At 41.7% G+C, this 26,862-nt stretch overlaps 1 protein-coding gene across 8 annotated transcripts in view; it reads right to left on the bottom strand.

Moving 5' to 3' along the window:
- LOC113021066 (trinucleotide repeat containing adaptor 6A) overlaps window positions 1-26,177 on the bottom strand; it is a 36,058-nt gene extending 9,881 nt beyond the window's left edge. For 4 of the 8 annotated variants that reach the window (XM_080300407.1, XM_080300410.1, XM_026165489.2 and 1 more), the window contains exons 1-11: window positions 25,946-26,177; window positions 24,505-24,554; window positions 15,816-15,911; window positions 6,178-6,481; window positions 5,453-5,500; window positions 2,399-4,336; window positions 2,094-2,292; window positions 1,519-1,991; window positions 1,277-1,408; window positions 1,050-1,073; window positions 196-339 (exon numbers count right to left, since the gene is read on the bottom strand). In XM_080300407.1, coding sequence (XP_080156533.1) covers window positions 196-339; window positions 1,050-1,073; window positions 1,277-1,408; window positions 1,519-1,991; window positions 2,094-2,292; window positions 2,399-4,336; window positions 5,453-5,498 — 2,956 coding nt within the window. In that variant the 5' untranslated portion in view covers window positions 5,499-5,500; window positions 6,178-6,481; window positions 15,816-15,911; window positions 24,505-24,554; window positions 25,946-26,177. The remainder of the gene's footprint in view (window positions 1-195; window positions 340-1,049; window positions 1,074-1,276; window positions 1,409-1,518; window positions 1,992-2,093; window positions 2,293-2,398; window positions 4,337-5,452; window positions 5,501-6,177; window positions 6,482-15,815; window positions 15,912-24,504; window positions 24,555-25,945) is intronic. The other 4 variants (XM_080300409.1, XM_080300412.1, XM_080300408.1 and 1 more) reach the window with 3 other exon arrangements.
- Between the last annotated feature and the right edge of the window lie 685 nt (window positions 26,178-26,862).

Below are 26,862 nucleotides of genomic sequence, written 5' to 3'. Positions count from 1 at the left end.
ATTTTTGTGTGAATAGACGACACAATGAAAAAGTGCGAGTCTGTGGTGTACCGATGTTTCCACCTGTTTTAATGTTGTCTGGGCACGTGCATGCATTCTTCTATGCACAGTCCTTTCCTGTTCTCACAGTCAGGAATGTAAAAGCCACAACTGTGCGTGAGTATTCATATGGTGTGCAAACATTATCCAACCTACCAGAACCGGAGCTTTTGTCCTGGTTAACATGCTGCATTGACATGTGGGTTGGGTGGGACTGGTGCTGAGGGGAGGGGCCCACAGCTTCCTGGTCTGGTTGACCAGTCCTGTTCCACATGTTGACAGACCCACCGCTGTATTTGCCTAGGAGGGAAAATAAATACAATTTTATCAGCTGCATTTATTATTTTATTTTTTTAAGTGGAAACAAAGCTAAAGTCTCCGTTTCAACTTGTGTCAAAAGTGCAGACTTGAAACTATAAATCAGTTTAAATTGTGCTGACAGACCAAGTAAAACCAGACTTGCGGCAAATAATTCCCATGGCAACAACATGGCATTTGGTTGTTTAGGAAGAAGAGAAAGGTGTGGGAGCAAAAGAGCCATATCGATTTCGAGTGTTGAAATGTGAGATTTGTGACATTTTGAGTGTTTGCAGTGTACAGTTAGTGTGCATGTTCTGTGCTTGGTGTGTAGTCTACTTGTTTGATTTTGTTGTGCGTCAACAAAATCGACTACTAAATGTCACAGATGCTTGCCAAAAAGCCACCAAAGGCAGATTGAACATAAGACACACCCTGGAACTGGATGGGAAATGTTTCTTTTGGAGTGGCACAAATAACTTGTGTGGCATGTTTTTTTGACACCTGGTTGTTTTGTAAATAGTTGTACACAACAACAAATGCCTGAGACACTGCCTGCAATTTAATGCAAATAGTTGCATTGAATTTTGTTATTTGCAAAATTTGTACACAAGTTGTTGAAATTTACTGTTTATATTTGAATTTCAAGTCATAAAAACAGATAAACATGCTTATGGTTATTACAGTAAAAAACAAACAAACAACTTTCTTACTTGGATTTTGTGTTTTTACTTGAGCTTTTAGGTCCAGGTTAGGATAGTGTCAAAAACAGAAAAACTACAGTTAGATGTGAGGTTTGATGAAAAGACTGATCACAAACAAGAGAAGTTAAACACTTTTAAAAGGTGAAATATAAATCTAAAAATCAAAAGTAATTAGTCATCAATTATAGCCTTGAACCCAGCGGGTTGGGCAAACTTGCTGTAAAGTGAGTGTCTACCTGGGTCTCCCCAAGCTGCAGTTCCATCATCGATCTCCATTTTTCGGCGGATGGACTCTGGAGAAGGCTCTTCCCACCCAGTCGACACTTCCTCCTTCTGACCTACTGTGGGCATGGGGCCTCCCAGCCAGCCTGTGATACGAATAAATGAGTGAGTAATCAACTTCTGGTCCTCCCACTGAAAAGTCTTTTCTAAACAGCGTCAAGTCTCTTCCAAAGTTAGCATTAGATGCGATAACTACCTGTGGGCTTGTTTTGACCTTGACTGCCTCTGGACATGTTGGATTCAGGACCTTTTCCCCACTCGTTAGAGGGCTTAGGATTGGGCTCACCCCAGTTCTGGGCTCCAGTGTTGTTCTTCGATGGCTCAGCCCAGCCCTGAGTGGTACTCTGAGGTTTGGGTTTGAGGACTGGCTCTCCCCAGGTGGAGCCTGGATTTGGAGTGCTCACGTCTGGAGTATTTGATCCACCGCTCCCCACCCAGGTGTTACTGCTGCTGGTGTTGGTACGGCTCGGCTCGCTCCAACATCCAGAACCAGACCGGTCACTGTCGCTATCCCAACCTACTGAGCCTGCGCCTTTTTGGGGCTCTCCCCAGTGGCTGTTGGAGCTTGGTCTGGTGGTTTCTCCACTGGCACCCCAGGTGTCACTTACATTTGCACTGCTGGAACCCCAGCCCTGCTGTGGTTTGGAGGTATTACTCCAGGTACTGGATCTAAAACAAAAACATGGGTTTACCTGAAGCCTTTAAAAATATGCCAAGCTTTGAAGCTCCCTTGCTCTCTTTCTTGTATATTTATTTAATTTGATCAATTACCTGTCATCTTTGTTAATGTTGTTGCTCCAGGTGTTGCTGCTGCTGTTATTACCCTTGCAGCTGGCTCCATCATCCCAGCCGCTATGCCCAGCTCCTCCATTCAGTGGGCTTTTGCTGTCCCAGCCAGAAGTTGGTTTCTGCTCTCCCCAGCCAGAACTTCCTGTATCTATGCCTGAGCTGCCTGGCCCACCACCCCAGCCTGCAAATACAGGAAAGATGCATCACTTTCTGTCCTTGTATTATCTAATTTTATTCTTAATAAGATTTATTTATTTATTTTTATTTTAAAAATTCATGCAAATTACCTCCAGATGTCTGGGAGGGAGCTGCCGGTGTCGTTTTGCCCCAGCCGGAGCTTCCACTGCTAAGCTTTCTTTCATCTCCCCTGGTGCCCTGGTTCTGATTGTTATTTGGAGAATTGACATCCCAGGCAGTGTTCTGCCGTATGGGCGTCTGTCCCCATCCAGTGTTGGACAGGACCCTCGGGTCCACTTCAGCCCGGACCAGAAGTGATAGTACTGATGCAGGATTGGGACTTTTTCTGCTCCTTCCCCCCTTTGTCTGGATGCTCTCTCTGTCTGAGCTAGAACGGCCTCCGGAGCTCTCACCGCTTCCCTCGCTTCCCCCAGAGCGACCCCAGCCTCCTGTGACACTCCCCAAGCCATGGCTTCCACTGCCTCCCACTGCTCCTCCCATTCCCATGGCGTCATCCTCCAGGCTTTTCCAGCCATTGTTAGAAGAGCTTCCTTTGTGACTTCCAGCATCTGAAGGGTTGTTACTAGGCGTTGTGGAAGACGACGATGAGGACAAGGACGCACTGCTCCCCCAGGGGCGAGGTATTGCTGCTGGGGGCCCCATCGTCGTTTGGTTTCCATTTCCTGCTGTTTGGCCTGTAGAGCCAAGGATTTGATTTGAGCCAATGCCACAGGACAAGTTGCTCTGAGGCTGGTTTGGGGTGTTGGAGGGCCCCTGGTCCCAGCGTGGGGCCCCAGTGTTATTGTGGTTATTATTACTCTTATAAGCAGCAGTAGAGGGGATTTGGGGGTTCACAGTGTCTGCATTTGGGGGGCCCTTGTCTACAGGGTAGTTAGCTGCGCCCCAAGGCGTACCGAATGCCCCACTGCCCCCCAGTTCTCCTTGGGGGTGCTGGGGTGCTGACGAGGGGTTTCCATTGGCCAGCGGACCCCCGGTCCCTCCTCCAATGGAACCCCAAGAACAATCCCCGCTGAGTTGGGGTGAGGCGGTAGAGTTTGGTGGACTAGAGGTCATTGTGGCATTAGTAGTAGTAGTAGTAGTATTCATTGTGATAGTGTTATTTGGTCCATTGGATTCAGTGTTAAGGTTGGTAGGCTTTAGGCCACCATTTCCACTGTTGCTGCTTAATGTACCATTATTCACCTCGGTGTCTTGCATCATACTGCTGTTGTCTGGAGCTGCCATGCCGCCCCAGCCCAGCAAGGGGGCCTGCTGGGGAGCCATACCTAGTTTGGAACCTATCCCCTGAGCCTGTGGAGGCCGTTGGCCCTGGGATGCTGGATTTGGGATTGAATTTTGTGGCCAGGCACCATGGTTGGCATTTGGGTTTAAAGTGTTTGGGTTTAACCCTCCATTGATGCAGGGGGTGCTTCCGCCAGTGGGGATCACATTGCTGCCTGAAGGGGTGCCCCATACACCACCGTTATTGACAAGCTTGTTGTTGTGGTTGCTCATGTTATTGCTGCCAATACTGTTGGACCCAGCCATGGAGTACTGTGAGGGCTCAGACATGTTATTTCCATTATTTGCACTGCTGATGGTTTCCATACCTGCGCCAACCACCTGATGACTGTTGCCATTGCCATCTCCGTTCATTGAAACGCTGACCATCATGGCAGCATTCCCCAAAGAAGAGGTGGGGGAAGAAGTTGCAGATGACGAAGAAGCATTTGCTGACATCATCATCACTGTTGTAGCAGCAAGATTCCTCTCTGAGCCGATTGAGGAACTAGAGTCTGCGTCCATGCATTCTGATGCCGACTCGGGGTCTGATCCTGATCCACAGCCAGAAGAGGAAGAAGAGGATGAGCAAGAAAAAGATGAGGGAGGCCAGACGGAAGAGCTGGTTGAAGAAGGGTTATTGGGGGTGTCGGTGCTTCCGTCTACTAGGGCTTTGCCCCAGTTGCTGTTGCCGTCACTGCTGCAGGGAGAGCCAGACGACCAGGGGGGAGGCTCATACTGCGAATCCAAGCCAGGATGATCCAGACCTGGTGAGAGATTGGAAACAGAAGATATTGTTTGAACACGGAAAAAATAAAGTTACAACATAAAACACAACATTAGTAACATTTACCAAATTTAAAAAACTGAGGATAATTAAATCCCTCAAAGTTGCCTATATATATATATATATTTTATTTATTTTAATTTCCCTCCAAGCTTCAGCTGCCCTACTGTTCTGGATGTGCTCACTGCCAGGGCTGAGCTTGGACACAGCTGCCACCATTTTGTAACCACAGCAGGACCCAAAAGCGTGCCAAAGCAATAAAACTTGGATTCAGTGAGGTGGAGGATGAGCATCAGCAGGAGAGAAGTGATGGAGGGAATAGGGGAGACGGCAACAAAGTGTGAAAAAAGGAAATATGGAGGAAGAAAGAGGGGAGCAGTTGGCAAAGGAAATGAAGTGGTGGCAACTTAAATTATTCAGACTTTTAAACCCTTTTCTCACCCAAAATATAATAAAAAAATAAAATTAGACCTGGCATGTTTCTAAAATTAGACTGCATAGAACAATGCGATACAGGTTTCTGTACAAACACCCATTGAGTCTCAGATGTGAGTGGAAAAGCAACAGAAAGTAACTTTACTGTGCAAAGAAGTATCAAAGGAAAATTTTATTTAGACAGCCACAACCAGGCTACCACAGACTACGGCTACGTACCAGGCTACGGCATCGGCTCAACAAGGCATCGTTTTACAATCTGAATCAGAGCTTACAACATTCTTCATTTAAAACAGCAGCTGCCCTTTTCTAGCCATGTTTCTTCACCAGATGCCTGAACCTAACCTGGTAACGTGCGAGTCTCTTTAACCAAACGGCTGCCCACTTGGTCCCAACTTAAAAGTCTCTCACACATAAAATGGTTGCCAGCTCTCGCTGCTTATCGCATTTGCTTGCCAAGTCTTCTTTTCCACCCTTTGACACCCACTTTCTCTCTCATTCATCTCTCTCTGTCTCTCGTATGTCAGAAATAAAATTATCAGCCAAGGTCAAGTCAGACTGAGTCTAACTCATCTGATGACTGCTCAGAGACTAAAGAAGGTACTTGAAGGAGGACTGAATTGCAGAAGACAGAGTATCAAAGAAGACCATGTGTAGTCACCTGTTTGATTAGGGGAGTGGCTGACGGAATCCCGAATGGGAGCCATGCCTGGAAACAGAGGAAAGACTGTCAAAAAGGCTGAGGGGCAGAAAACAGAGCAGAGAAAATGTTAGAAACAGTCATGGCAAAAAAAGGAAAAAAAGAAAAGAGACAAGCAAAGACAAAAGAAAACGAGAGCGTGAAAGTAAGAGCTTAAAGTAAGACAAGTGCAGAGGGTTTAGTGGTGAGATGCTGTTTTCTGAATCTAAGTTAGCAGGTAAAGGTGGTTATCCAGCTCAAAGGAATTAAAAACCCAATTAAAACTCCCCATTCGGCATCTTAACAAAGATAAGCAATTTTTTTTTATAAAATAATACTCAGGATCTTTTCCTTTTAGCGCTGGTAACAGAATGACTGCCGACCTCTAAGTAGCAACAAATAATCTTATAACATACATTTTTGTTGGATTATAACCATTTTTTAGAAATGAACCATCATTTTGGATGCAGATGAGGACAGCTGCCACTGTGAATCAATTATAGCCTCATACAAATTTCACAAATCCTCACTTTGGCAGAACAAGAGCTAAGACATCAGGAGCTATGAGCGAGAACATACCTACATGTTAATGTTCAGTGCCATTTAAATATAACAGCATAATCGTTTTCTTGCTTTATTTAAAAGACAATGTTCTTGTGTGTTAAGCAAGTGACATCTGTTCCCTTTTCCTTCTCTTCACAGGTTACCTATAAGTGCCGCTGGTGGCTGTGACACCTGGCTGGGCAGGAGGGCGTCCCCGGGCTGACTGGAGAACAGGTGACCTCTGGATCCCAGGTCGAAACAGGGGAGGTCAAACGTCAGAGCTCAGAGAGCACAGCCTCAAGGGTCTGAGGTGAAGAGGCAGGGCTTGTCAGAGCGGGCAGCAGGCTGATCAGCCCCCCTTGGCATCGCTGAGGACTGTACGTGTGCGTGTATGCTATGTGTGGGGAGGGGAAAAGGGGGGAGGTTGAGTAGAATAAGGACTCTGTCTTGACTTGGTATGCTCTGGCACTGCAGGAACAGAAAGAGAGAAGAGGAGAGAGAAAAATGTGTGAATGCTACAGGATATATCCATTTTAAATCATTTCAAAAAGACTGTCAGCAACTGGTAGGGATGGGAACCGATTATCAATATATTGATATGATAAATTAGTCATTCAGATTTTATATCGATATCTATTTTTGATTGCCATTGGATTCTCATTGGCTCTTTTTTGAGAGTAACCACCATTGCAAAGCAGCAATAAAGAAATTCATGCACGTTATTTGCATGTTGTGGGTCAAATGTTTGTGCATGTTTGTTGAGCTACTTCTTTTTGTGATCAGTGATGGAGTCATTACTCAAAAGTAATTTTTACACATATTACACAGAACACTTTTCTTGAAAGTAAAAAGTTTTTTTTATTTATTTACTCCCAGACAAAAGCAATTAGTTACACTACTCGTTACATTACTTTCACGTTACTCTGTAAAATTACTGAAACACATCATCTCATATTCACCATTTAACAATATAAACCTGAGGCTCCAACCCCCCACATACACCAACAAAAATCCTTGAAGACACATCTCTAAGGCTACGTTCACACTGCAGGCGAAAGCGCATCAAATCCGATTTTTTTGACCCTATGCGACCCATATCCGATCATGCTATGACAGTGTGAACGGCGCAAATCCGATATTTTCAAATCCGATCTGGGTCACTTTCGTATGTGGTACTGAATCCGATACATATCCGATGTTTTAGAAAGCGACTGCTGTTTGAACGGTCAAGTCGCATTAAATCCGCCTTTTACGTCACCGACACAAGACTGAAGCCAATTATCAGCGCCCGAGAAGACATCGCGAACGCTTCCTAGCCATCCAGTGTAGATGTCAGTGAAACTGTTGGGAAGACAACGTAAACATTTCATTTGTACTGTATAATCTGCAGATTCTGACAGAAATCTGCAGCTATCCTTTGAAGCACCGCTCCTCTCTTAAACAGCAATAAGGATCATTATTAGGTTATTTACATTATTATGTAAATAACAAAATAACTTAAAGCAAAAATTGGGAAACGTAAAGTCCGAAGTCTTTATATTAACGGCCATCAGTCAAACAATACTGTTTGTTCTTGGTCTAAACAGAGCGCGCTGTGTGTGACATCTTCTTTTGCGCATGCGGGCCGCTTTGAGCGTTCACACTAGAGCGCGTTTGCTGTCGCATTTTATTTGTAGTGTGAACGAGGAGACAAAAAAATCGGATTTGATCAAAAAATCGGAATTGAGCATTAAGACCTGCAGTGTGAACGTAGCCTAAGACCTTTCTCTGGGTTTTTGGCTAGCTTAGTGTTAGCATGCTTGGCAGATGCTTACAAAGAACTAAACTTGTGTTAGCAGCATAATGCGGTCGTTTCTGTCCGGGATGCAGTTTTCCACTCCATCATTTATCTTGTACTGTTGTGCAATAAAATAAGTGTCCGTATCTCTAGACTGCATCGCTATTTTCTGGGAACCGGTTTTCTACAAGAACCTGTTCTCGATTCCCATGCCTACCAACCACTAAACCACAACATGCTTAAGGCACATGATAACTACCAGAAATCCACTGCTCCTACAGTCAAAGCCTCAAGAGGTATCGTTTTGGTCAAGCACAGCTGTAAAGGAAACATGGTGGCTACCACTTTCCCTGAGCCACTGTATTTACTTAAGGGATTGAATGAAGACTACTTTGTTTGGATTCTGTGTCACTAACATATGAAGATGGCATTATCCTTTCTCCTGTCGAGAGACTATGGAGCAGGTGGAGTCAGCCAGGTTAGTCAGAAATCCACTAGCAATAAGCAGACACAGACACACACACACACACCTTCTCTTGGTGAAGGGCGGGGTAGGGTGAACATCTACAGGGAAGACTAGATTAGGGTTATACAACGAGCTTAAAGCAGCTCTGCACTAGGACACCAAGGCAAGGAAAACCTCTTACCTCGAGCAAAGCAAAAGGACGAGTAAAGGGACAAATGCAACACTATACATTGAGATATGGGGATACAAATAAAGCCACAAATCAACAAAGGGGAGAGTGACATAGGCAACCTTCATTGAAAAAGGCCCAGTGCATTTGACAGGAATAAGTAAAGTGTTTGTGCGAGTCTCCTGACCTTTTTCTTGGTGCAGGATAGAGTGCGTTAGCTTTCTGCCTGCTGCAAGCAGTATACAGGTCTATTTATAAATCTCCAGTTCAAATAGCAACCAGTCTGTTCACAAGCCAACATGATAAAAGAACAAACAAACCCATGTGTGCACACGAGCAAATGCGCTGGCAAAATTGAAGCAATGGAAATACGTTTTTACAATTTAAGTATTCACTGGCAGCTGGGGTGCTTTTTGTGGCGAGAATAACTTCAAATAAGATGCATCCTACAGCAATTCACACCAGGAAAAAGATTCAACCAGACCAGCAACCAGTGTTCTGAGACAACACGCTGACCAGAAACACTTAGAGGCTTAATCCCACCTTTATTAACTCTCAGCTCACTAGTTTAAACTGGGCACACAGCCAGCATCTAGACATACACCCTGCCAGAAGCTGCTTAAGCACCCTCTGGAACCAATCAAAAACACATACAACAATGATATCATGATTACTAAAACTCTTTCCCTTCTCCTTTCCCAGGAAAGTGACACAAAAATATTTTAAAGAGAGAGCGCTATCCAAAAGAGAGAACAAAGTTAAACAAAACAAGACAGAGCAGAAATACAGAGCCTTTACTGTGGAATAGACCTGCTCCCTCCGGCAGCCACGGCACTCAAAGTGCAAGATCCTTCCAGCAAACTGAGCTGTTTACTTCCCAGAGTCTTGGCTCAACCTTCCTACATGGAAAGACCTCTGTCAACTCCGAAGCATCTGCTTCAAAGCAGGTATGCAGGGAAAACCGCTTATATCCTTATAAGGCAGTGAAATCCAAATTAATGACATTGAACATCACTAACTGAGCTACTAGAACAATATTTTATCTATTTATCCATTTATAAATATATTTATATATAAATTACTCAACTTTTCATCAGATTATCCACAGTGTTGTTCATGTGTGCCAACATGTGCCCAGCTTTTGGTGTCCACACACGCTTAGATATACTCTGACAAAGCCTACCTACTTATCTGTGTAAGGTATGAAAGCACTTTGTGTTTTTCTGAAATGCACCTCGCCATTTTCTTTGAGACAGCTCACACAGTTTTGAAATCAGCTACATTGTTGAGGCGAATAGCTGCAATGACTAATGTTGTATAAATTCTCAAGATAACATAATGTAACCAGATGAATGTATAAAAGACGCCCGAAGCTTCCACATGTGAAAAGCGGCTCAACCTTTCATTCTTTTTTAAGGTCACCAGGGGGCGATGCCAGAGATTGCAAAATAACTCCCAGCGCTATAGAAGTTTATAGAAGAAACAAGGTTTCTAATGCCTGAATTATCCTTCAGCGGAAAATCTACTTCATAATCCGGAATTTAACCGGAAGCATCTTAACCCTCCACATAAAATCATAAGGACTTCCCGAGAAATGCAACTGTACTTCAGGTCAGCGCAGTTCGCAACGACCGATTGGTGTGGAAATTTACAGCTTAAGATTGAGAGGGGTGTCCAGATACATCATATATCACAGCGTCGATTTCCTACTAAAGCATAATTCAGGCATAACTCTACCTATATAAAAACTGTTCTATAGTATTTTTACAGGAAGGAGGATTACCTGGTGTATGTTTGTGAATCCGCACGCTGACCTGCTAATTTAGCAGTTAAACTTAGTTGGTTCCAGTTACAAATAATTACTGGGAGAAACTGGTGAGGCGCCTTTACTATTGTGTAATACTTTCTGACTTTACATCTAAAAGATCTGTAGATGAATATATGCATGCCTCTAAATCCAAACCCTTTAATGCCAAGTAATTTTCTAAACTTGCAGTTTTCACTTATTAAAATGGCCTTTTCCCAATGTACCCAGTTTTATTTTTACTGGAAAAAACAAAACGTCAGCATCACCAAGGTGTATAAGCTTTGTTACTGCTGCTGCTCAGAACATCAAGTACAGTTTGTTCCTATTTGCTTCCATTTGAGTAAGGCTTTTGTAGGGGCCCCTGGAGTTGGCATCAACTTAAGTGCTGCTATCACCTTACAGACAGAAAGTTAAGAGGGGAGGAGAGTTTAGGGACAAGATACAGGATTAGAAGGAACTGAATAATACAATGAAAACCTTTTTTTCCCCTCAACGGTAAGGAGGAGAAAACAAAAGACAAGAGAAGTGAAATTTGAGAGGCAGAGACCTGTCACTGAGGCTGATGGGCCAGGAATGCAGCTGCAGCTTCTAACATGTATAAGTAACTTCCTCAATTCAGCAGCACATGAATCGAGCACAGTGAACACATTTGCTGCTTCACAGACAGAGTCAAATTAAACAATGTGAAAGAGACAATGAGGCCTTGAATGGAGAAGATCAGCAAAATTTACCAATTAATGCAAATACATTTAAAACATGAAGGAGAAGGGGATTAAAGCCAAGGGACATCTGAATATTTAAAAGCCTGCTTTTGTTCTTTTTTTTTTCCCTTTAAAAAAAAAAAAAAAAAAAAAAAAAAAAAAAAAAAAAGCAACACATGGTAATGAATCTGATGCTATTCGAAAGTCTTCTGTTTAATCCCAAATTGTTAAACTGCAGATGGGATAGTATAAATCTAAAACTAATAAAAAAAGTTTTCCTGTAACATGTAAAACGTTTAACTGGTTGTGAAATTCTGGAAGACCTAAACGTTAAGTCACCGCCAAAGTTCTGCATTTTCTGACATGTTAGAGACGTTTATTAGCCTGAACGCATAGTTTTTTTAGATGACTGCTCTGCGTTTAATTTGACTCTTGAGCGACTGTCAGCTCAACATTTCTTTTAACTAAAGGCCCTCTTCATGTGTCCTGCTGTTGCTATGCAACTGCAAATCTATTTGAAGCATGGTGCTTTGCTGCCAAAAGCGGACACATTTTTTAAACATCATCTGTATCCCAGTAAAGCACAACAGGCCCTCAGAAATAAAAGATATTAATAGTTGCACTAAGAGGGTGGCGGGAGATATACACACAGGTAGATATACATTGCAGGATGGATTCAACTATATAGCTTTGTCTAGTGTTAATAACTTGAGATGCACTAAAGGCTTTACTTAAGCAATTCTGCCAGTGTATATCATTAGCTCATTAGGGCTGCCACGATTAGTCGACTAGTCACGATTATGTCGACTATTAAAATCGTCGACGACTAATTTAATAGTCGACGCATCGTTTGAAGCTTTGTAAGATCACAAAGGACGCAGGAATGAGTAGCAGGATTTAAGAGTGTAATAACGGACTGAAACAGAAGATGGCAGCACTGCATGTACAAGGATGCCAACTGCCGTTAAACCCCGAAGAAGAAGAAGCTGTGTCCCAGAATTCATAGCGCAGCCCAGCGCAGTTGTCAACAATGGCGGCAGCTAGTAGTTTTAACTTTACTCTTATTATTCTTTCTGGGTCACAAAATAAACGTTTAACATATTTTCAGGCGAGAATGTAGCTGTGTAAACCTCAAATATCTGCTCAGTTTATCAAGACACCGCATATTTTCAAAAGCGCTCCGACGTTTTCGGAGACGTCTGTTACCCACTAGCTCGTTAGCTAGGCGGGGGCAAGGCTAACTAGAGCCGTGAGAACACCGGACTCCCGGCAAATCGTTTTCAAACCCACCGCCGTCTTTCGCTAGTCAGGTTAAACATATATATAAGTCACTTAGATAACTTAAAAATGTTATTGTTTGGCTTTCTTTAGTATTTTATTTGTTCCTGAGTAAATCGGTTTGGCTGAGATTAAAGTTATAGTTTTTGCACAGCTAAAACTGTCAAGCAGACAGCTGATTATCAGAAGTGTGAGACGCTGGAGAATATACTCCGGTGTCCTGTTATATTTTAGAAAGCAAGGAGTTTATTAAACTTCACCGAAACAATCTGCAAATTTCATTAAAAATTAATAAACTACCATCTTGTCTTTATTTTTAGTTAGCACAAACACTTCAAGCTGTAAGCTAATGATAGTTATATAAGACCAGATGCTGCTGGTGCAATAAGCTGTACGCTGTACGTCCAATGGATGATGATCTGATTAGTCGACTAATCGCAAAAATAATCGGTGACTAGTCGACTATCAAAATAATCGTTTGTGGCAGCCCTATAGCTCATTTGATATTTGCTTTTATCAAACATGACAGACTAGCAGCTATCTGAGCTGTGACATCATCTGTGACCTCGCTGATGGGCATGCATCTCTCCAGCAGATATTTTTCTTTGGAAGCAACAACCCCTTGAGACCGTGCATCCTCATGTGGGGACATGACATTCTGGATTTTCTGCATCTTATACATTATTAAGCAATGCTGACCTTATTGTTTTCTTCTAAAATAAAGCAATTGTCCCCCCATACGAGGACATACTTTTAAGTGTCCAACAACTACATACCAAAACAAAGACTACCTACTTAAAGATATAGTAGTTTATATATTTGCGGTCCAACCAATCACAAATATGCAATAGAGATGAAAATGCAAACCAAACAAGTGCTCGGGTCACGAGAGGTTAAGATATGAGCACAAGTCTCTTTCACTCTTTAGAATTAGTATGGCTGAAAAGGGTCGATAGAGATCATTACTCCTGAGCTTTGAGTGGTGTTCAGTGTCCCAGGCATGCTCTGCATTATCAGATACAACGAGCTGAGATTTGATTACAGAACGATAATTTCATTCATCTTCTTGTTTAACAGCAGATGTAACATAAACACTACAAAGTGCATTATTACAGCCTGGAAAATTATTTTCCATTTGAAATCTGTGTTCAAGGATTATTTTCAGGTGAAATCCTCCCAAATTTCCTGGAGCTCAAAACTCTTCTGTTAGGGAAGACCCTGTTGTCGTGGCAACATTCTTCAAAACACTCCCAATTCCTCTGGGCTTGTCCAAGCAAGATGACGCCAGTGCTGGGAGCACATGCCCTTGTCTCTCAACTCCCAACAGCCCTTTGTTAATAAATAGCCTAGAGACCCAGCAAATGCAAGCGAGCGATCTGCATCTTTCCTGCTTCAATTCTCCCATTTGGCGTAAGGTAAGCATGACAGATGTGAGGTGAGCATGAGAAGGACTGAGCAAATAAGTGCAGATGTGACTGAGTCGTGTTCGTCCATCTCTTTTTCAAAACAACATGTGTGTGAGATTGCCATGTGCAGCAGGAGTGTGTGCAGAAGCAGATAAGGACAGTCGTCACAATCCACCACTAGTACTTCAACTTTGGGAGGAGTTTGGAGGGGCACCCACTCTCATCAAGGTCAGACCAACAGCCAACTAAAAGCAACAGCTTCAGGTTTTGCATATGACTCAGTCATTTTGTCCATAATTTAGTCATCCAATTGATTTTACTCTAACATATCCACCCACACCCAGGTTTTATCTACACTACAAACAGCATAAAATTAGTCAACAGTGTTTGATTTTCCCTTTCAAGCTTGTGTTTGAACCTCGGCAGCGAGGAGACTTTCTTCAGTCTTCTGGAAGCTCGGCATGATTTGCTTTGTCATCTTGTGCCAAGTTGTGTCTCAAAACTAAACTCCTGCAGTGTTCTGAAACTGTAGGATCTTTGTCCATCTGGTGCAACAGCAGCCATTGTGATATACCAAAGAGCAATCATGGGCTTAATCATACCAATTACAATACTGCACTAGCATCTGGTTACATTTTCATGTCGATTACTACACAGGGTTTTTCCAGAGTTAAAACGGGCCTTTGGGAGCCACCAGACATGCAAACACGACTAGTTCATATTTAGTTAATTTAAAAACAAAAAACTGTTAGCCTGTTTGGGGGGGGGGGGGGGGGAACCAAAAACCACTGTTGTGGATGGCATACTTAAAAAAAAAAAGAAAGAAAATCTATATATGCAGTAAAAAGCCTGCCATGAGAACTGGAAAGTGCTTAAGGTACGCAGTCAAACCACTAAACACAGGGTTACACACAATTAGCCCAAGCAACATGAGCACATGGCTAATTAGCATAACATTACATAAAGGCACTACCCAAGCTATTTTCCCCTAACCATTACAAAATAGTACAATCTATATTTAGCTTCACAACACACATACACAGAACTATAACACAAGACCTTGTCATTTATATTGTCATTTCAGCGAAGTTACACCCCTGATATTTGGTGATTAACCTGGCGAGTCAGGGCCAGTTCTCCTACAGACTCCAGTTACAGCAAGGCAATGTCCCCCCTCTCTGTGTCATCAACGCATGGCCTTTATTTAGGAACAACAAGTGGCGGCACTTTTACAGAGCATGTCATTACAGAGCTTAAATTCTGAACTAGATTATTTAGTACTGCATCTACTATACCAAGAAACAGAGGGAACTACATATCCAGGATGGCAGAGGGGAGTGAAAACTAATAGAGAGAGACGCACTGAAAGACATAGTCAAGGTCAGAGACTGACACTATCAAACTTCCTGCCTACAGTAGCCATGACAGTAGTTTTACTTGTAACAGTAGTAGAACCGTGCTAACAGGAGTCAGTGGAAACTAAAAGCAATTCAAATGGAAAACACACCGACGTCACAAGTCAAAGTACACCAGCACTGTCACTGGAGTAAAGCACTACACAGCAAGGACAGAAAAACCTTTAGAACCCAAAGCAGGCAGGGAAATGTAGGGGAAATAAGGCTGAAATTTAATTATTAACTTTGAAACAATTTTAGAAATGAACAACAAGTGGGTTAGATCTTGTCTAAGCTGATATTTGCTTATTTCTATTATCTCCTGACAGGAGACAACCACAACCACACAGAACTGCAGCACTCGGGGTTGTGAAACTATTAAGTTTATGGTGAACCTTTTCTACTACCTGAAGTAGAATTCTGTTGATATGCAATATCAATCATACTACGCATAATTGCATTGGGTGCTTAGGAAAAATTTGCCTATTGAGCACAGAGAGCTTGCTTCTTTTTAATGGCACATTGCTCAATACAGAGAAATGGCTCTATGCGAGCTTTCAGAAGAAGCAGGCACTGATAAATCACACATGGGCTCCTAACAGAGAACGTACTTCTGCAATATCAAATCAACACAAATTGGCCCGGCAGTGGGAAACTGCAATACTTTCAGTGGAAGTGTCTCGTAATTTTACAGATATCCTTTATACAAATGAATGTAAATAAATTATAAGCTGGTTTTGGTTATTTTTATTTTGAAATCAATTTTTTTAAAAAAAGGAAAGAATTCCTGACACCACGCCTCACCTTTTGTCCAGTCCTGTACCTTATCCTCCTTCCTTTTCACACTCTCCGTCTCTCTCTCTCTTCCATCCACTGTTCTTCCCTCTGTGGGTGTGTTCCCTGTGGACAACAAAAGACATTGTTTCTCTGTCAATGATTTATTTAACACAAAAAAGGGTTATTTTATTACACAAAAACCTATAATCCCAGGTTCCCAAATGTACAAATAACAAAACTGTCATCCTTAGTTTTATATCACTTCAAAAGAATCATCAAAAATAGAAACCCTGATGTTGGAACATCTTTTAATTAGTATAGTTTGTGTTGTAGTTTTGTAGTCATCCTGGTTTCCTGCTCAGAGAGTGTTAAGTTAAGCAGCACTGGCCCTGGTGGGTGTGCCATTTAGGCCGCAGGAGAAAGCTACAGGCTTCAGTCTAATCCAATAATGAGATTAGCGCACAGCACTTACCTCCACTTTACACAGACGGGCACACACAAACAAGACAGATGCATTGATATACAATATAGTTTGGCACCTCGTTTCCGATTTAATCGCAAATTTAAAAAAAAAAGTGAAATCTGTAAAATAATTTAAAAAAGCATTAAATCACCAGGTTTACTAAAAAACAAACAAACATTTAAAATGGTAGATTTTCAGTTAAAGTATGTCACATTTACAGTGAAGCCAAGCCGATAGATAGATAGATCGATAGATATGATAGTTCAGTGACTGCTAACCAGCCACCACCACCTTCCAGTCTTGTGTCCCATGGTTGGACGTATTCCAATGCCATGGTCTTACACTGCAGTTGCTGACTGTAGCGTCCTACTGGGAGCCTGGGCCGCTCTAACCAGAAGCTGCAGCAGAAACTGGTACTGCTCTGCTGTAGCTTTCTGAGACTGCAAACCAAACTGTCTACCTTCCCCAGATGCGGTCCAACACGTTGGCGCTGGAGCTTTTCCATACGACGACACACTCATTGGAGATGTGACTGGTTCCTTCTCCTTTATTTACTCTTGCCACGTATAGGCTATATGGTGTTATTTAATGTATGAAAGTGTGGGCGCACATGCACCCAGCCGCGCTACTACTGAGACCGATTCTGTGGCAAACACTGCTACTGCTGGGAGCAGAATCTGATCTGTATAACATCTTCATGACATGCACACAGTGTTGAGTGTTTTAGAGGCTGGTGTGGAATTACACTAGTCTGAACGGCATGTATTACTCTTGTACATGACAACTTCAAATCCTAAATGTGAGACTTCTCCTGAACTTTTCTTTTCAGCACATTTAAATGAAATCAATTGTCTACTCTAACCTTTTCTAATCAAGTTAACTGACTTATGGATTTTGAGGGGGGTTTTGTGTTTGCTCCCATCTTCACCCACAACCCCTTCCTCTCTGCTCCCACACTCCCCCCCCCCTCCTTCCTTCACTTATTTCTAACCATCAAGTGCTTCAGCAGATGGCTCTAGGTTCAATAACAACAGCAGCAGCGGCGGGGCATGGTGGGGGCCCTCCTGGAGAGCACACATAGACCCTACAGACAGCATCTGTTTATGAATGGGCCAACAATTGCCCATCCCCCCCGACGGCTACAGCTGACAGAGGGAGGAGGCGCGACAAGTCACCGAATCAGAAGGAGATAAAGAAGAACAGGCAGTCAGAAGAAGAGGGAAAGAAAAAGGCAAAAAGTTTGAACAAGATGTTTTATTAACATAGCAAAGACAACACAGACTGCATTCAAAGACTGACACATTACCACAGAAACATTTCCTAAATGTTGTTCATTTTATTTGACCAATAGTCTAGAAACACACGAGCCAAGTGAGGATTTAACAAAAAAAGAAAAACAAACATCTTATTTCTGACTTTAACAAAACTGCAGCATTCTTCAGTTAGATCAGTCTTCCACAACAACTGCTGAGAAAATACCCTAATGTGTCATAAATTGCACCTCTTCCTTACTTCAGCACACTGACCACGTGCTTTCAGTTTCCTTTAATGAGTCTGTTAATGTAAAACTGTAATAAATCAGGACAGTTACAGGAGAACCATCCTCCCGTGTTAGTCAGAAAGTCACGTGTTGTTTTTGTCATTGCTCCATCTTTATAAAGTTAAGCATATGCAAACTACAACTGGAATGATTTTAGGTGTTTGAAGAATTTATTAAACTTTGTTTAATAAAGAAATTACTGGAAGGCTGTGAATAAGCCAGTCCGACTCGTTCTGACTTGAAGGACTTCATACGCTATAATAAAACCACAATGTCAGGATTCTTTTGAGTCTGAAAAGATCAACATTTACTTTGTTTTGTCCACAAGATACACTTTAGAGCTATTTTCATTCTGTGCCACAAACAATTTCAGACAGAAAAAGCTGTAATTTTTACTGTAACGTACACGTCAGCCGACTGCTGAAGCAAGACTGCTCTCCCAAAATATCTGACCTCTAAATATGGTCTTTTTTTGGTTTTTTTCCCTTCAAGTGGATAAGATAAGCTGGAGAGCTCATTCCATTAATAAGCACACACTTCATTTTTTCCATATTGAGAAAAACAAAGGGAGGAAGCCAAGAGATTAAAAAGTAGCAGTCAGATGAAAAGATGTACCAAAGTGCAATAGCTGTAATTCAGTAACTAAAACAGATACACGTTTTATTTAACTACGGAAATGTACACAAGACAGTGGAAGTGTTTTGTTTTTTTTGTTTTTTTTACTACATGTCCTTATTCAACCTCCATTTCATGAATTTCTCTGTTAACCATAAGAGGAAGTGCTACATTGAGTTGTTTTCAAAGGATGAAAGCCACTTTTACTCCTGTGAGCTTCACAGTAAAGCACAAATTTTGCTGCCACCCACTTGCCCTCACAGTGAACTCCTTCACGCCTGCTATCAAATAAAGCTGTAACACTAAAAATAATCAAACTATATCTGGGTTTTTGAGGAGGAAGAGATCAAAAATTGGATTTTAGCTTTAGACTACTGCATCCTAATATATGGTAGTCGTCATGCAGTGAAGCTGGAGTAGACAGTATTGAGTGCATGTGTAGCCTTAAAACAACAGAGATGAATACGAGCACACACCCACACCCACTTCTGTCCCTTAAGAACAAAAGCCAGAAGGTGGTCGCGTGGCTAATTTACATGGACATCATTTGCATCAATTTGCATTAGTATGTTCTCACAGAGGCTCGACACTGGAGGCTCCCTGCAGGAAAACCATCACTCAATTAGGGAATGAAAATGAGCAAGTCTCCATCACAAACAGACCAACTGCAGAGGCTTTGTGAGGGGGGACGGTGTGGCACTTCCAGCCGAGCTGATTTAAATCTGTAGTTTCATGCAGTCAAAATGAGGCCGGGTTCATTTCAGGTCACGGTAACTTGAGAGGAATATGATATTAAATCAAGCTGCTGGTAACGGGAGGGCGAGTTTCAATTTAAGGGTTGTTTTTCATTGTAATCAGGCAAATATTTAAGTTTAAAATGAGAAAAACTGAATTATTGCCTTTTTTGGAAAAAGGTGAAATCAGTAAAACTGATCATTTCTAACTAACATATTAAGTTAAGGAATTTGGTTAGGAAGTTTTAAAAGCTCAAAGTGAGTCTAAAAATAAAACGAGACCTGCGGTTTTATAAAAACACTGTCTCGTTTCTAATAACCTACAATGCAAGTTATACTAGTGTGACTCAAACTTCACTGATGCAGCTCAACAGCTTGTTTATGTAAAACTGGCTTTGCCACCCTGTCTGAGCCTGCACGCGTCAAATTCATGAAATGCTCCGTTTCGGTCCTTTCGCTCATGACCATTTACAGGTGTGGCTTTATTGCTCAGAGGTCCAATGGTCAACTACCTGAGCTTCCACCACTACAGCAACAATGTAGCAATGTCGCAACCTCATGGGACTTCATAGCTCTGCCATATTAAATTCCAAACATGACAGTCTAAACTTGGCCATTTCAGCAGTGACTCATTTTGAGCGCTCCCGCTTTAACACTTCTTAAACCGCTTGTGAAACTCTTTTAGACAACAGTGAAACATATTTATAGAATAATTTGGATAAGGGACCCAGACAGTCAAAAATAAAGAGAAGCGAGACAGCAGATCCAAAGGAAATAACACTGCTCACAACCAATTACACATTGTGTTAAGATTACAAATACAAAAAAGGATAAATGCAGTGAGGTGGACTTATAAATATCCCAGACTTGTATGGGATGTCCATGTATACAAACTCTCTCAGTCAAGTTATGCTCATACATAACTAAGGGGCTCTAAAGTGAAAGTGCTTCACAGTCTTTATTCAGTCCTTCCTTGAGGGATGTAATCCCCACCGGAGCCTCAAAACTATCAACTGTTCATACTCCTCCTTTCCTTTCTAGAAAGAAAAATCCAACACCAGCTGTAAACTTGATGCTATCGTTCAGGACATCGAAGCAAAACTGCCTTGACAAACCTCAGTTGTCAAGTTAAAAGTTGACACCATTTTAAAGACGCTTAACAGGATCTTCGGTCCATGTAGATTCATTCAAATGAGTTTATATTTAAGTGGATGAATTATTTCCACTTCCATGCCTTCAGTAGGAGTCACTCCCACATACACAGCTGGAAAATATGCTTCACTGCTGGGAAAATGTGAAACATCATCAACGAGCTTTAGCAACCATCTCCAAACAATCCACCTAACAAAGCTATGAGACCATTGTGGAGGGTGGAGAATTTACAGTGTAAATGTAAAACAAGATGCACCCAATCAAGACTTCAACCTAAAAAAAACCAGAAAACATGAAGCACGGCCACTGGGACGCATTGATAAACCAGTTGTGGTCCACAGCTCTATTGTGTGTCTGCATGTAGACCAGCACAATGAGCTGCACAAACACCTCTCCACACACAAAACATCGGGACTCTGGCTTCTCGTTTAGTGATTTTAAAACAGCAAAGCTTACTCAGCACAATGTGGCCTAGACCAACCCAGACCCACCAATTCAATTCAAACGGAACTGCATGTGCTTGCATAAGCAGGAGCTGCCAATCCAGTGTCCCCCTGACCCACCCACCCATGCACAACCCGCTAATATCCCACCACACAGAGGTAGGACCTGTGTCATCCAAAGAGAAGTGCCTAGAAAGCCGACTAACCGTCACTCTTGCATTTGTACACTGAAACGCTGCTTTCTAAAAAGGAAAAAAAATAATGAAAAAGCTAAAAGCACTTGTGTGATGGTCAGTGAACAGAGAGGCATTTACACTCACTTGCTGTGATTCTGTTGACATTATACAAGACTTCGGGCCAGCAGTCTGAACAGACAATGTCTGTTTAGATATACAGGTCCTTTATTTAGTGTCAAGAAACATGCAGGGATGCACGGATGCACTGCAACCGTGAAAACAGCCCAATTCCCGCAATAAGTACACTTAAGAGGCCACACCTCCTAATCTAGTGTCCAGCAGGTGGCAAAAGATCTTACAGCTGCTTTAGCATTAATGCATAGCTGGCTGGAGGACTCATGCCTAATGTTGAACACCTCAAAAACTGTCTGTATGTATTTTTCCAAAACGCCCCTTAAACTTGAAGCAGTCAAACATATTCCTGGATGGAGTAGAGCTTGAATTAGCTCCAGAACTTAAATATCTTGGGGTCATTCTAGACCCAACATTATTTATGTGACTCTTGAAGAATAAAGTGTCCCAGGTACTTAAATTTAATAATCGAAATTTTAATCATATACGTAATAATTTTAATATGAATGTTGCAAAAACTTATTTTTACTCAATGATCATCTCTCATATGGACTATTGTTTGACGTCCTGGTCACTTGCTTATCCAACAACACTTAAAACTATTGAAAACATTTATAAAAGAAGTTTAAAACTACTTGACAAAAAACCGACTTCCCACCACCACTGTCATGTGTTAAAAAATTATAAATTACTGAACTTCAATAACTTAGTGAAACTTAAAAGAGTGAGTTTAATATATAAAGTCTTACACTCCCTTGCTCCACCACCACTAAAGCAGTTCATTAGGCATAAAGAAAGCTCAGGCAGGACCAGTCGAGCTACAATCCGAGGAGACTTGTTTATACCCCACAGACGGACAGCATTTGGGCAGAACGTCCTCTCTGTTAAGGGAGGCCATCTGTGGAGTAGTCTTCCTCAACCCATTAGAGAATGCTCGACTTTCAATTTGTTTAAGGCAAAGGTTAAAAACTGGTTATGGACAAATCAAGTGTGTGATCATGTATGAGTTGTATAGTTTTAATGTTTTATTTGGGAACAGAATGGTGTGTATGTGTAAGTTTGGTGATGGAGTTTTTATTATGAATGAATGATGAATTTTTATGAATTATGTCTATTTTTTTATGTTTAAGGACAACAGGGCAGGGATAGCTCAGTAGGTAGAGTGGTTGCCCCATGATCGGAAGGTCGGGGGTTCGATTCCCCTTAACAGCTACCCTGGGGTACCCCTGAGCAAGGTACCGTCCCTACACACTGCTCCCCGGGCGCCCAATGGCTGCCCACTGCTTCACTGAGTGAATGGGTTAAATGCAGAGAGCAATTTCCCCACGGGGCTCAATAAAGTACAATAAAGTACAATAAAGTACACAAACAGATGGAAATTAGCCTTTGGCTATAATCTGGCATGTTTACATTCATGTAATTTTTTTTTTTTACATTTATGTTCATTAACATGCACTGTCCTAAATAAATAAATAAATAAATCTTGGAATCCAGATGTTTCAGTCTCATTTCAACAGGCACATAAAAATCACGCACCTAGCTAGGGCTGTGCGATATGACCAAAATCTCATTTCCCGATAAAAAACATCTATCGTCCGATAACGATATAAATCACAAGTAATTTTATATTTTCTGTAAATTCTGTGAATCTCAGGTAGGTGAAGTGTTTCCAGCTGGGCGCCGTGTACCTGGAGTCGAGTGTTTTAACAGATGCATGACACTACGCATTTTTAGACATAAGTTGTAACGATCGCCATTTTCTTTGTGAGTATTTATTACACAGCGTGCTGCGGGGAAAAGCCTAACGTTTGAGTCTAAGGTTTATTTTTAAGCACCTGATGGCTCTTTTTTTTTTGCTTCTCATTCGTCAATAATACTTTTTCCATGCGATTCAGTTTATTTTGAAAAGTCTCAACAGGATCTTGAGCTTTATTGTGAAAGGTTTATGTGGAAAATAAACAAGCGGACATGCGATGGTTTTACCGTTGTTGTTGCTAACGACAACCCATAAAAACAGGCGCTTGTCCGTCCGTAGTGTGGTTATATTAAATATAAGAGAAAGAGAGAACTTTAAGAAATGAATATAGTCACTACAGCGACCATCAAAACCATGAAAAAAAATATTGCCGTAAACAGTTTATTTTGCGACACCACGAAACAAACGATAGCGTAAAATGAAACGATAGACGTTTTTATATCGTCATCCGATATATATCGTTATACAGGGTACAACCTTCATGAAAGTAGCATTTAAAGCTGCCACCAAATCTAGTTTGAGATTATGTTTTTGAGGGATTTTTTTGGCATTTTGTGTGTACATCTAATGGTAAAGGTAGACTAATAGGATACATTAGCTATGGCTGTAGCATTTGTAATCTGGTGCTTGGGCCTAGCACAACTGCTTCAGTTTTGCACCTTTGATCCAGGAGGACGATATTTCGTCCCACTGTATATTGATGAGTTGGCTATAAAACTACATTCGACCTTTAGGGAACATGTCATGTCTCATGTTCCCTAAAAAGAGGTTTTGGATAGTAAGGCACTGATTATGGTTCCCATTTGCAAGTTCACACTGACTGATGTCAATTTTGTCATCAGACGGCAACTATGAGGGTCTGTGAGTATGCCTGAAGATTTTTATTACTATTATTTATTTATTTTATTTTTAAACAGACCACATAGAGTTGTTTTTGAAGTATACATGACAATACAGCAACTGCACATGCACTCAGACAGTGGACTTTAACTAACATAACAGAGAAGACCACTCAAATGTTGTCTCTCATTGTTGTCGGGGAGACGGCATAAGTTTACACTGTGTCTGTTTTCACAGTTATTTTACTGCTGATTTACAGATTTTGGTAAGATGAGGTTTTCAGGGGGAAAATAAATAAATAAGAATTTCTTGCTTTCAAATTTCACCACTTCGCCTGCTATACCAGTGCTGGTGTGAAGATTTCGCCTGAGTGGTGACACCTACAGTTCAGCAAAATACTGCTGCAGGTAGTCACCCCATCTACATTGGTGTAAAAGGTACGAAGCTGTGGCAATGTCGCAGTTTGTGTGCAAATGCGACCAACACAACAACCATAAATGGGCATTTCTACTTCAGCTTCTTTCATGAGTTAACCTTGAGCACTCCACATGTTTAATGGGCAAATAAATGGCAGACCTGAACAGGATCAAAAATTCTCCTGTTAAGCTTTTGAACTGTCCTCATTTTCAGGCCCTGTTTCGAGACACCCATTAATGTGTTTATATAGGGTATAAACGGTATTACACACAACATAAAACCATTCAACAGCACCATAAACTGAGAAAACACATTCAAAGAACACCCGTTTATTTTCCATGCTTTCAAAATCCAAAGATCTTGCTGATGTAGTATTTATTGCAGGGCTATTATAATATACTTTACTGCAATTGAATATGAAATGTGTGTCTAAAGGTGCCACACTGACCTGTTAAGATGCTTCAGTTTCTTTGGTGGCAACAGCTTCCAATTCCGAATCTATGAAAGAGAGAGGAGAGATAAGAAAAGCCTAATCACTTGCACGCCATAGCCATAAAATAAAACCCCCAGCGACTGATAAAAATCTAACCTGGATTTGTGTGCTGTGTGTGTTACAATTTGTTTATTATCAGTAAAGCAACAGCTTGTAAAGACAACATTAGGACGCTACCACAACAGGTCTGCGTCATCCCTGAAAATGCAAGCATTATTCAATTAAAGCCACAAACTTCAAACGACTATTTGGCACTAATCATATGAAAAGCATTTCAACTAGCTGATGTGGAAATGCAGGTCGAGCTGCATAACAAGGCGATGCATGGCCAGCCCCCCTCCCTCCGCGAAGCTGTGGCCCCACTGGAGAACGTGTGAAAAAAGACAAACACACAAATTGTGTGTGGGTGTGCGCGCGCCTGTAGGTCAAAGTTGCACCTCGGGTCCTGATCGGCCATTATCTCAGCTGTTGCCCGACTTGCAGCTTAACCAACATGGCTTCTCTCGAGCCTGGTATTTTTCCAGTGCAACTCAAAACAACATCCCCGGCAGGGCATCAGATCACAGTCGATTCAGTTAAATCATAAAATGCTACTGTGCTGTTTGCAGTCTCGTCGTCGCAGTTGTAAAGCAAGGGGAATACGACTGCAAAACCAGCAGAGCTCAGGTCTACACTGGATTAGCTAACCAGCTGCTTTTGTCTGTCCACCGACAGAGGGGGTTAAAGGTTCCGATTGTAGCACAACTTTGCAGGTTTACCATTCCCCCCCACAATGTCAAATCAAAATTATTTCTAACCATCCCGTTTCGGTTAATTTAGGTCACGGAGAAACCTGTACAGAATATGCAAGTTCCTAAAATGTAAAACAACCCGTCCCGGTTACCGACGAGTAACCTGCGTCGTCAGATTAGCTCAGGTGCTAAAGCTAACGCTACGAAGCGGCTGGTTAACTTACACGGTCGTATTTCACATGCAGCAATTATGGAAAAGCTTTTGTAACAAACAGAAATAGTTCAGAAGCAATACCACAGAACCAAATGCTTACGCACAGCTGGCAAACTAGGGTTAATAAGTGCTACTAGTAGTTAGCGTTAGCACAAGGTTAAGCCGCCTACAAAGGCAATTTTTTTCCTGAAAGACTCTACGAAATGTTTTAGCCATCTACAGGCAAACATCAGCATTTATTTTTTTCCGTCGACGTTTTTACAAATTCAGCAAAATCGAGTCCCAAACGCCAGGAGTTAGAAAAGCTACCCCAGCTTAATCATTGCTAACTAAACAACAGCGTTTGCTCAACTTATCTCCACCAGCCGCCGTCGCTCTCCTCACTACCTACGCTAGCTCGACACAAACAAACGGTCGTCTGAGCACGAAAACAGCACAAAAACATCCATACCTCATTGAAGTATAAAGTGCAACAGAGTGGAAAAGAAAGCCGACTGTAAGGCTAAAGAAATTCAACGCGTTTGCAGCATCTACGAGGGGAGGCATTCATCCTGCGTGATCGCCATTTTCTTCACTCGCCGCTGGCTGGCTAACCTTCTTTCGCTCGGCTCTCTGGTTTCCCCGTCGCTCTCTCACTCGCTCCCTCTCTCTCTCTGCGCACACACATCTCACCGTGTGTGTGTGTGTTTCTGGAGGAGGGGCAGGAAACCCATTCACCACTTCCTCTGACTGAGAAGCCAAAACACAGTCAGATTGAGCTGATACAAAAAGAAACTCCGGTGTAAAAAGTATGCAAATGGTAACCAGGCCACGATAAGCGATGAATTCCCCGCAAATAAAACATCCAGCGAGAAATCTAGGCACACGCACCACAGATGCAAAGTGTAAAGTGTAGGATTTATTTTGCTTGACTGATTAATTTATTCTAAATTTAGGATTCATGGAGATATACATGTGATTATAAAGACACCAACTATTATCCAGACAGGGAACAAAAAAAAAGAAGAAAAAAATCAAAGTCTAGCAGTAAAATTTTGAAACTATACGGAAGGCACAGCAGATTCCTGGCTACTACTTGCTTGCATTTCGTGACATTTAAACTATTAAATGTCACGAAATGCTACTTTTGAAAGGTTCAAATTATGTTTTAAAGATTTTGAGGAAGATTTCTGACACCTTTGCTTGTTTTTGCCCCAAAGTTATCACGTTATTTCTTTGTTAATTTCTCGCACTGACCCTTAATTTCTTTTAGTAGATAATCATCTGGAATCGGAGCATCTTTGGCACTCATATAATAAATGGCTTAATTATTAATATGCGCATTAGCCTAACATCATCTTTTTAAGATATGCGACAAGCTGCGTTTTG

The sequence above is a fragment of the Astatotilapia calliptera genome, chromosome 4 (genome assembly GCF_964374335.1).
Source record: "Astatotilapia calliptera chromosome 4, fAstCal68.1, whole genome shotgun sequence".
NCBI classification, from domain to species: Eukaryota; Metazoa; Chordata; class Actinopteri; order Cichliformes; family Cichlidae; genus Astatotilapia; species Astatotilapia calliptera.
Note: the sequence above shows the minus strand (reverse complement) of the source record. Positions and strands in the feature narration are given on the sequence as shown.